Source organism: Aricia agestis, chromosome Z (assembly GCF_905147365.1).
Source record: "Aricia agestis chromosome Z, ilAriAges1.1, whole genome shotgun sequence".
NCBI classification, from domain to species: domain Eukaryota; kingdom Metazoa; phylum Arthropoda; class Insecta; order Lepidoptera; family Lycaenidae; genus Aricia; species Aricia agestis.
Window position 1 is genome coordinate 15567040 of NC_056428.1, and position 10785 is coordinate 15577824.

The 10785-nt window shown below is 35.9% G+C and overlaps 2 protein-coding genes across 3 annotated transcripts; one reads left to right on the plus strand and one right to left on the minus strand.

Moving 5' to 3' along the window:
- Nucleotides 1–206: 206 nt before the first annotated feature.
- On the plus strand, nt 207–3067 carry LOC121739273 (folliculin). Its single transcript, XM_042131637.1, has 7 exons — nt 207–522; nt 687–872; nt 1092–1227; nt 1838–2094; nt 2311–2506; nt 2595–2697; nt 2867–3067. Exons 1-7 carry the CDS (start codon nt 256–258, stop codon nt 3003–3005), a joined length of 1284 nt encoding a protein of 427 aa, XP_041987571.1. The 5' UTR covers nt 207–255; the 3' UTR covers nt 3006–3067.
- A 3594-nt stretch (nt 3068–6661) lies between these two features.
- Nucleotides 6662–10202, minus strand: LOC121738975 (60S ribosomal protein L18). Of its 2 annotated transcripts, none has more exons than XM_042131275.1 (5): nt 10170–10202; nt 10109–10136; nt 9894–9980; nt 9533–9794; nt 6662–6886 (listed from the first exon to the last, which is right to left on the minus strand). In XM_042131275.1, exons 2-5 carry the CDS (start codon nt 10109–10111, stop codon nt 6687–6689), a joined length of 552 nt encoding a protein of 183 aa, XP_041987209.1. In that variant the 5' UTR covers nt 10112–10136; nt 10170–10202; the 3' UTR covers nt 6662–6686. The 2 variants fall into 2 exon arrangements, with proteins under 2 accessions (XP_041987209.1, XP_041987208.1); XM_042131274.1 differs by having other exon boundaries at nt 10109–10146; nt 10179–10201.
- Between the last annotated feature and the right edge of the window lie 583 nt (nt 10203–10785).

Consider the following 10785-nt stretch of genomic DNA (forward strand, 5'->3'; position numbering starts at 1 on the left):
TATTATTGCTAATGCTATTTTAACCAACACTAGTGCGACATCAAAGGAGTTTTGTTATTGTAGGGACTAATATTGCTATACTGTGGTATTATAGTGTTCTGTGCTTATATCCTTAATCTATGGTTCTGTGGGTGTCAGTGTCAAAAAATCAAAATAAAATGTCAACGTCAAAAAATTGAAAAAATCAGACTACGGTACCCATTTTTATAAATTTTAAGTAAAATGAAGAATTTTATTAAAAATTAAATAAATAACATGAATGCCATAGTTGGTTTGTGCCACTTCTGTGAAGCGCATGGGCCTAAACCTTTATTTTGCACATTTACGAGTGACAATGAAGACCACGCCACGGATCCATCCATTTCGGCTGTTCAGTGCAATGGATGCACTTCCATCGGCACAGAAACCGTTTTTGTGTCCCGAGAGAGTAACGGCACAATATTCTGCAGCAGACAATCCCTTCCGAATGCAGAAATAGCAACTTTTTTACGGCAGGCTGCGTTACGATGCATTACTTGTGAAGTAAGTTAAAAACAATAATCATAATATCTATCGACGCTTCACACCACGTCAGTTCTGGCCCCTTGCTAAGTACCTCAAGGACTTGTGATACCAACATAAATATTATCCTTCATTTTATCTTGAATTTCGGTTTGTGCTTTAATTTCATAAATTAATATTTCAAGGTGAGCTGGAACAAAGAAGGTGGCGTCGTATATTTCAGTGACACACAGGGTCATGTTTTAAGTTATACGTTCCAAATTAAGGATACCAGAGCCCGGGGCCTGATAAGAATGTTCTCTATTGTGGTGCTGATGAAGGACAAGCTCATGCTGCTCAACATAACTCCTGCGCTGTCGGAACATATGCAGGTACCACATCATATTCAAATCAAAAATTTCTAAACCAAATTGAGTTTCAATGTTACAATGACGATTTTACAGGCTTTTTACAATTTTATCTGTTTTTTTTTCTTATATGATTTAAAATATCACAAGAAACTTTTTCTAAGTGAAACAAATTAAATATATACCTATATTTATTTGTAATTTTGTGGCCAGGAGAAACTAAGCTATTAATTATTATAATAGAGGATTTCCAGAGAGCTCCAAAAGTTAGCTGAGGTTGTGTTTGAGGAGGAACAGAGGGTATGTTCACAAAGAGCTTTGAGGCTGAAGACGGGAGTGTATGAGTTTGGCCAATCGAGATCACTTGTACAACTAACAGGTAATGGTAAATGCCTAAGAGTGTTCATTACAATATTATGTATTATGCAACAAAGTTTTTTTTGTAACCTGTAATATTCTGGTTTATTAAAATATTTAATTTTTTTTGTATATTCAAACTTAAAGAAAAAACTGTAAACCCAACTGGTGATTACATCGTGTCACAGACTTTATAGATACCCATCAAGGTCTTTGATTAGCGAGAGAAAACATAATACTCTACAGTTGCATTATATCTTAGGTTGTAAGGTTGTCTGGAAGAAACCGCTTTCAGCGGTAAGACCACCATCTATCTATATCCGTGGTCCCCAACCTTTTTTTTTATACGGGCCACAAACATGTCTTGGTCTTGGTGTCACGGGCCGCATCAAAAATTTTTTAGGGTTAAAATATAACATTCTTCAAAATTAACGATTTAAAAGTGGAAAAAATTTCACGACTTTCACTACAACTTTACATTATTTTGCCAGTGGGTGTGAATTTCAAAATGGTTTAACATCACACGGGCCACAGATAAGGTCCCAGCAGGCCACATACGGCCCGCGGGCCGCGGGTTGGGGATAGCTGCATTAGACTATAATACAATATTTTGATATTGTACTTATTTTCAGGTCATCCGGACATTTTCAAAAAGTTACATTCACACTTTACTCATATACTAAGAACTGGTGCTGCAACATACACAGAGACATTGTATACAAGTGCCGATATTTTGAATAAAATTAACAACAATGCCACCAGAGGAACAATATTTCAAGATAACATATGTGAAGTGAAGCACAGTAGGATGTCTATAAGAGATTTGGAAACACTGTTAACAAGACCTGTGTTTAGACATGTTTTGTATTGTACGTTAGTTGGTAAAGATGTAAGCACAATAAACTTATAAAATCTGTATGCCTGACTGCCTGTTACCTCAAGGTTAAACCACTGAACCAATTAGTATGGAAATATTAAAAGTTTTAAGAATGTTTAATGTAGAAAACTGTATGTACCATGCATTAAATAAACTTCAGGCAGCAGCTAGCCTTCTTAAAAATTATTTTGAGTAGCAATTTATATAAATACATAATATTTCTTTCAGGTTGTCATAAATACAAGAAGTAAGCAGCCAAATACTATAGTAGCTACATTAATCAACTTGCTACCAAATGCAAGTGGAGCCTCACATATTAAATCTTGGCATCCAAATAGTAAAATAGAAAGTAATGTTTGTCATTTACAAGAAAGTGAAAAAAATAATTTTGAATGCAAATGGAATGGTACTCTACCAAATAAATGTAAATAATTTTGATTATTCTACTATACACTATTTTATTATTGTTTAGATTTTAGACTGTCAATAAAATATTTCTACTTTTTTCCTAGGTCCGACACTCATGATTAAAGTAGAGAAAGGAATCGAGAATGATAAATTTAATGATGCTGTATTGAATCAATACATAAAATCCATACAACTGGAATGGTTAGGGTAGGTACTAGGTATACACATTGAATACCTGACAATTTCGTCTTTCATTTCGGTATTCTAAAATATTATATTTTCTTTCTTGTCTCCTCTTGACATTATGCTACAGATTTTATTTATAATTTAGGTTTTAAAAGATAGAGTTCTTTAAGGCATTATAATTCTCTTTCAGAATCGCAAATACATTGAAAACAGCAATCAAGTCTTCCAATCATAAATCTGAAGCAGTCAACAGTTTGAAGCAGTTACTAGGCATAAAACCTGAAGATGAATCTCTTGTGACCTTCTGGTCTAGAAACTTTTGTAATTAGTCTGTAATCTGTGATAGTAAAGTATTATTTTTATAAATAAAAAGTTATTTATTGCAAGTTAACAGTATTAGTTTAATATATGTACTTCTATTATACTCCAACTGCCTTGATCATATCATTATAAAAACTAAATTAGACAGTCAAACGCTTGTGATCAACACACACATAACTGACCATCTCCCAGTACTATTAGCAATGAGTTTCTAAAATACTAGAGTAGCAATGTCTTACAAAAGATTCTCAGAAATGCGTAACCACTTTTTTGTTCAAAAGACAATGTCAAGTCATATATTCGTTATGTCATTATGTATGTGAGATATGCCTGCAGCCTGCAGGCATCTTCGAAGTGGCAACGCGTTGCTACCGTAAACTTCCAATCTAGTTACGTTAGTAACATAGAATATCATTGACTATTAGCCTTAAATAGCACAATTAACCCTAAAAAATTGCAAAAAAACTGTAGACATCACAAACTATAATAATGCTGCAAATGATATTATAAACAGCGATTTGTCATATATTCTAAAAATTGATAATTGCAACATCGCCGCTGAAAGTTTAGTCTTCCATATTAAAGAATCGTTAAAATTGCATACAACTACTAAAAAAAATCCTAATAGAAAGCAAGTTATAAAACCATGGATTACAGGTATATTACGCTGCATTGCCCACCGGGACGCACTTCATAAAAAAGCGAAACCACAGATTACTAGTATATATTTGTAGAAGCGAAACTTTCACCCAACAATATAAATATCCAAACGTCGTACCGCAGATATAGAAATTTCTGTAATAATTTGATACACCACCTGAAAACTGAGCATCAAAAATCAGAGATCGATGACTGTAGGAATCCTAAGCAAACGGAGGACCATTAGGAAAATTACTAATACTACAAAATGTAAAAACCTTGCTAAAGAATTGTTAACATTAGATCCAAATGGGCCGCAAGCATCCATTAATAAAGTGAACAATTTTTTTGCAGGTTTAGGTAAAAACCTTGCCGAGGACCTAAAGAAATCAACAGATGTTCGATTATCAGAGCATTGCGAAATTGGATCTATTTCTTGTACCAACTCGTTCGCGTTATTTCCTACCGACGATACTGAAGTGAGAAATCTCATATTTTCCACTTTCACTGAAAAATGACTCAGCTATTGGATGCGACGGTATACCTACAATTTTTCTAAAAATGATTGCAAATAAAATTTCCCCAGTTCTTACATATATTATAAATCTCTGCTTCAATAATGGCGTTTTCCCTGATTGTTTCAAGCGAGCCATTATTCACCCTATCCACAAAAGTGGAAGTCGAGACTGCGTATTCACCGTCCAATCTCAGTATTGACAGCCCTGTCTAAAATTATGGAAAAACTTCTTAACAAACGCCTAATGAATTATCTGATCAGAGAAAAGTTGATCTCCCAATCTCAATTTGGTTTTCAACCTATAAAATCCACTACAGATGCTGTTACAAGCCTTGTTAATAATATAGCCGTGAATATGGATGGCGGTAAAAAATGTGTCGGGATCTTCATAGATTTAGCAAAGGCATTCGACACGGTCTATACGCCCATCCTTATGAGAAATCTAGAGTGGCATGGGCATAAGAGGTATCCCCCTCAAACTATTTAAAAGTTTCCTAACAGACAGGTCTCAGCAAAAATCGACGAACACCTAAGTACTTACCAACCTATCACGTATGGAGTTCCACAGGGTAGTGTCTTGGGCCCGAGTCTCTTCCTGGTGTATTTAAATAATCTTTGCAATTACAAACCCTTTTGCGGTAAAGTTTATTCATATGCAGATGACACTGCTTTAGTTTTCACGGGAGAGACTTGGGCAGAAGCACAACGAAGTGCTGAATCTGGACTTAGTTCATGGCTTCACAAAAATTTATTGACCATAAACATAAAAAAACCAAATATTTAGCTTTCTCCAAAACAAAAAAAAAACACAACCTAAGCCCACATTCAACATTAGGGCACACACCTGTGGACCAGAACAAAGAGCCAGTGTTGGTCATTTGCAAGGCAATAGACCTTGCAACTGCCTAACATTGGATAGAGTTGGTGATCTATACTAATATTATAAATGCGAAAGTATCTCTGTCTGTCTTGCTTTCACGCCAAAACTACCGAACCAATTGTAATGAAATTTTATATACAGATAGTCTAAAGCCTGAGAAAGGACATAGGCTACTTTTTTACTGGAAAAAAAGGTTGTAAGGGGGTGAAAATACGAAAATTTGTTCAAATTAAGTTGGTTCCAAAAATTCATACTAGATGGCGCCGTGCGTCTCTTACATCGCGCTAACGCTTGCCCAACATCTTTCTATAAGAGGTGGTATCATCATAAATACGAGTTTCAATTTTTTTCGATTGTTATTTGTTTAATACGTTATTTAATAAGTCAGTACTTTATATTATATACAGTGACGTAACCTTAAACCTATCAATGATAAATAGTTTATGGGTAAAGTTGTGTAATTGGGGGGCTAAATAAGCTTTAAAATTTGGCATAAAATATAAAGTTTAATTTTAATAAAAAATGAAATATTATGTGCACACTGCACAGCTGTTTTGATTTAAGGGGTACCAGGGTTTTTTTTATAAAAGCTTTTGACACCAATTTTGTTGACATCGCACGCTATAAACTGAAGTCCACGCGGACGAAGTCGCGGGCAACAGCTAGTATCAAATATCTGGGAGTCCAGTTAGACGATGCCCTGTCCTGGAAATCTCACATAAGCCTACTTTCAACACGTATACGAAAATTAATATGGTTATTCAAAAATCTACGTGACATTCTAAAGCCTCAACTATCAAAAACTGTGTATTACGCTCTAGCACAATCTATTCTAGGTTACTGTATCACAGCATGGGGAGGCGCATCCAACTCCATAATGATTAAAGCTGAACGAGCACAAAGATCCTTACTTAAAGTTATGTTTAAAAAGCCATTCAGATACCCTACTCTATTTTTACCAGTATATATATACTCTATCTTTACCAGGACTCTCAAGTGCTATCAATCAGACGTCTGTATATTCTCCATGCTATACTTCACAAACACTCCGAGCTTATTTTTGACCCTGATACACAGCTTAAACGTAGATAAGGTCTGCATTGTTGTAAAACATCACTCTGTTTTATTCACTTGACTTCTGCCCTTCCTCGCACCACATATGTATAATAAAATCACACACACACTTTAGACAACCGTGATAAATATTAATGTTAAGTCCTTCTCATATCCGCGGGTGAGACCTGGAGACCTGAAACACAGGGTATCCTAGCTTAGGCTCCAGTTCACACTCTAATTTAATATGTTAAATACCTACTATGTTAAGTTGTGTGAAAAATAAATTTTTATTTATTTATTATACTATCTTTGTTGTTTGATGACACTTGCATAATTCACATTAATAGTCTTCAAAAATGTGCGCCGCATTGAATCGGTTAAGATTAAGAACTCAGTTTATTAGTGACAATAGATTCATCTCTTTTAACTAATGAGCTACAGCAGAGGTTTCCAAATTTATTTTATCTACCACCTATTGGGAAAGCCAGAGCTACAGCCTATAATCCATGGTCAATTTACTCAAATTATTACTTGTCTACACAGGAACATGTTAGAAAGTAAAACAAGAGAAATTATTTTAGAGTCCTTATATTATGTCTAGACATTGGAACGACGGCTAGGTTTGGCCTTCTCATGTCCCTTTGTACGGACGTACGGCTTTGTGTGCGAGCGTGGCGCACCAGGGGCCGGTCCGAAGTGACGGACAGCCTCACGGGCGTTCCTGCGTCCCTGCACCAACACTGTCTTGCGACCAGTGGGTGCACGGAGAGCCAGCTGGTCGAAAGTTAAGATTTCACCTGGAACCATAATATTATAAAAAATTGGCCATTAAACTAAGAATAGAACTTTGTAGAGATCTCTCAAAGAAATTGGACACACAAGAACAATAAATAGTATAACTTCTTTATACATAGTGTATATTCCACTCGGGCTAACTTGTCGCTAGCGGTCATTGACTCCCTGTCAAAAACTTGTCATTTTCCATGTAAACCGTGATTGACAATGAAGTATCAGATATTGTTTATTGTGGTTTTATATGGAAAATGACAAGGGACAAGCTAGCCCGAGTGGAGTATAGATATTTTTGTCAGTTACAGAGTAAAACAAGTCTCTAGTTTAGGTCGCTGGAGCAGTAAGTATGACAGATTTGAAGATAAATCAGATATTTTATGAAAACTTATTACTTATACATATAAGTGGCTATTACCTCACCTAATTTTTATAGTATTTGAAGATAACTTTATAATTTTTTAAAATTAAATGAATTGTTAGAAACATCAATTATTCTACCCCACTTTTTTTTAAATGTCACAAATAATACCCATTTATTATTGTCGTTAAGTGTTTGGGAAGGTTAAATCGGGAGGTGGCAACGCTGACTTTTCACATTTCACATTTGAACCTCAGACGGGCTGTGTACACAGTTTTTTCAAAGGAAGTGTTTTTGTGACACAAATGTAAGTATCACTGTTTCACTTAACTATCAATGGATCATGTGAGTAGTCAAAACGGCCATGTTTGGGACTATTTTTTTTTTTAATATAACACCCCTCTTTTTTTGTCGGGGGTTAAAAATGGAGAACACTTCTCTTGTACTATCTTTAGACCTCCATGCAGGGGTGGTCAGCTCCCTATAACAAAACGGGGGCTAGGCCTGGGATGCTAATTTCTGGAAAAAATATACTGGGAGGCCTATTTAGAACGGTCAGTATGGAAGAGTCTGAAACTGTAATACATATGAAGATCCTGTTAATAATCGGGTTTTGGAAAAGTGGGTTTATTGCATTGTACAGTACATGATATTAATTTGTTTAATAAACAGAAATTTAATGTTAACTAAGAAATTATTAAGGTATACATTTTCTGATGGTAGTCTGGATGGGGTTGCACTTGAATTACGCATTTTAGGGAGGGGGTGGGAAAAACACTTGAATATGATAACTACTACGGACTGTCGATGATGATCTTTAATCTTTAAATTAATATATTTTGTTTTGTGATAAATATTATGAACAAACTCATTCTAACTTTGTTTGAGTATTGTTTGTATTAAATTTACATCGATTTTAATAAAAGGTACGAGGGCTGCTATTTATGTATCCGGAACTGGCCACTTACAAGAACAATATTTAAAAAGTAATTACAACATTTGAAAATAGAACTCTTTGGTTGAAGAATACATTTTGTTTCATGTGACTGTCAATTATTTTTCCATTGTGGCGTCATTTTGAAAATTGCGTGTCTTCATTTGCCATGGATTTAACGCGTGAACATTTTCGTGCAATGATTTACTACGATTTTCGGCGTGGGCTAAATCAACAACAGTGCTTTATTCAACTCACCGCAACTTTTGGAGATGAAGCACCATCAAAAACCACTGTTTATCACTGGTACAGTGAGTTTAATCGTGGGCGGTCTATGCTCACGGATGAAAATAAAGAAGGTCGCCCAAAAACAGCTGTTGTCCCACAAAATATAGATGCTGTGCGGGAACTAATAATGCGTGATCGTCATGTTACATATCGCGAGATAGAGGCGTCCTTAGGCATAAGTATGACGAGCATACATAAGATATTACACGAACATTTGGCTGTAAAAAAAATATGTTCGCGTTGGATTCCGCACAACTTGACAATCGATCAAAAACGGGCTCGTGTCGATTGGTGCAAAAAAATGATAAAAAAATACAACCGTGGTACGTCAAAAGCCGTTTATAATATCTACACAGGTGATGAATCTTGGATCTATGCATATGACCCCGAAACTAAACAACAGTCAACGGTGTGGGTGTTCCAAGATGAGCCGAAACCAACAAAAGTTACTCGTGCAAAAAGTACTTTGAAGCAAATGGTCGCCTGTTTTTTTTGGAATTAATGGACATGTGGCTACAGTGCCATTAGAGAATCGTAAAACGGTTAATTCTGAATGATATACGACCATTTGTTTACCAGAAGTCTTTGAAGAAATAAGAAAGGACAACCGACAACGCAGAATCATATTACATCACGACAATGCTAGCTGTCACACCTCAGCTGAAACAACTCAGTTTTTGGAGGGTCAAAAGATCGAATTGACTGGTCATCCGCCGTACAGCCCTGATTTGGCACCTAACGATTTCTTTTTATTTCCATACGCGAAGAACAAATTACGTGGTCAACGTTTTTCGAGCCGCGAAGAGGCTGTTGATGCGTTCAAAATGCACGTTTTGGAGATACCTCAATCAGAATGGAAAAAGTGCTATGAAAATTGGTTCCAGCGTATGCAAAAGTGTGTCGATCATCGCGGCGAATATTTTGAAAAGCAATAAAACCATATTAAATGATATATGTTTGTTTCTTTTTTTAATTCCGGATACATAAATAGCAGCCCTCGTAAAAGAGTTGTGCATAATTTGATAACCTAAAATTTTTTTGTTATGACTGTAACAACAAAGTAAATCTCACCTCCGGCTGCCAAGATACGGGCGCGAGCCTTCTCTGTGACGTGCAGGGCGGCGACTGTGAGCTTGGGCACTTTGTACAGCCTCACGTCGTTGGTGACGGTACCGACTACAACGGCGATCAGGCCCTCGCGCGTGGGCTTCTTCATGTGACGAGCCAGGCGCGACAGGGAGATGGGTGCCCTGTTGATGCGGCTCATGAACAGACGCCTGAGGATAATAGTGTTGAACTTGGCATTTGTACGTCTCGCCAAGTATCTGTAGAGCTGTAAACAATAGGTTATGTTAACTTTTGTCGCTTGGTTATGTATCCAAAAAGGTAAGATATTCTTGGCTTGGATGAATAAGGCTAATGTAATACTCACTTTAACGAGCAACCTGAGGTATACATCCTTAGATTTAACCTCGGTACGCCTAACTTTCCTGTCGTGTTTATGGTTGATGTCGACTCCCTGAAATACATAGAAGAACACATTCTCATATCAGTGATATTATTGATTATTACTTAAAACTTTCACACGATCACTAGATCTCCGAGATTTTTACTGATAATTTTATTTTTACACCGAACGAAACTCACCATATTGACAACCGGACGAAAAAGAGACCTATAGACAACGAATACTATACTCACAAGGAGCCTATAGACAAAACGAGAACTGACAGCTGATATTTGTCACAATCAATGTCACATCACTCACAAGTCACAATGGTCATCAGTGTTGCCAGATGGTTTCGACCTTTTATCTGTAATGGGAACTGCTAAAATCTGTATGTCGTATTGTCTCCATTTTCTGTATAAAATCTGTAAGTCAACAAAAAAATACCTATCATTATCCACGCTTTTTATGAAAAAAAGGGATGTGTATTGACGTGACAAGGTGATAATCGTATAATAAATAAAAATATACTTGTAATTTATAAATTGGTAACTTTTTATTTATAAAAATTGAAAATCTAATAGAAAAAAATTAAACACAGGGCCTGTTTCACCACTTCATGATTAACGTACCGGCGGATAGGCTATCCACAACTTTTTTGACAGATTCTCCATACTTACATGTCGAGAAAGTTAAGTATCCGGCACTTATCAGGAAGTGGTGAAATAGGCCCTTAACATAATAAAAAAAACAGCAATAAGATACAAATATTATTTTCATTTGTAATTTTTTTATTAAATTTCGACAGCAACTGCTCATCAACCTCTAGATTATAGCATTGTTTCGTACCAATCAGTTACTTTGTATGCAAAAGACC

Coding starts and splice junctions, on each gene's coding strand:
- LOC121739273 (XM_042131637.1), top strand. CDS start 256: ATGAATGCCATAGTTGGTTTGTGCCACTTCTGTGAAGCGCATGGGCCT. Junction 2,095..2,310: donor GTACGTTAGTTGGTAAAGAT/GTAAGCACAATA, acceptor TATTTCTTTCAG/GTTGTCATAAATACAAGAAG. Junction 2,698..2,866: donor ATACAACTGGAATGGTTAGG/GTAGGTACTAGG, acceptor ATTCTCTTTCAG/AATCGCAAATACATTGAAAA.
- LOC121738975 (XM_042131275.1), bottom strand. Junction 9,795..9,893: donor ACCTCAGGTTGCTCGTTAAA/GTGAGTATTACA, acceptor TATTGTTTACAG/CTCTACAGATACTTGGCGAG. Junction 6,887..9,532: donor CCGTATCTTGGCAGCCGGAG/GTGAGATTTACT, acceptor TTATGGTTCCAG/GTGAAATCTTAACTTTCGAC.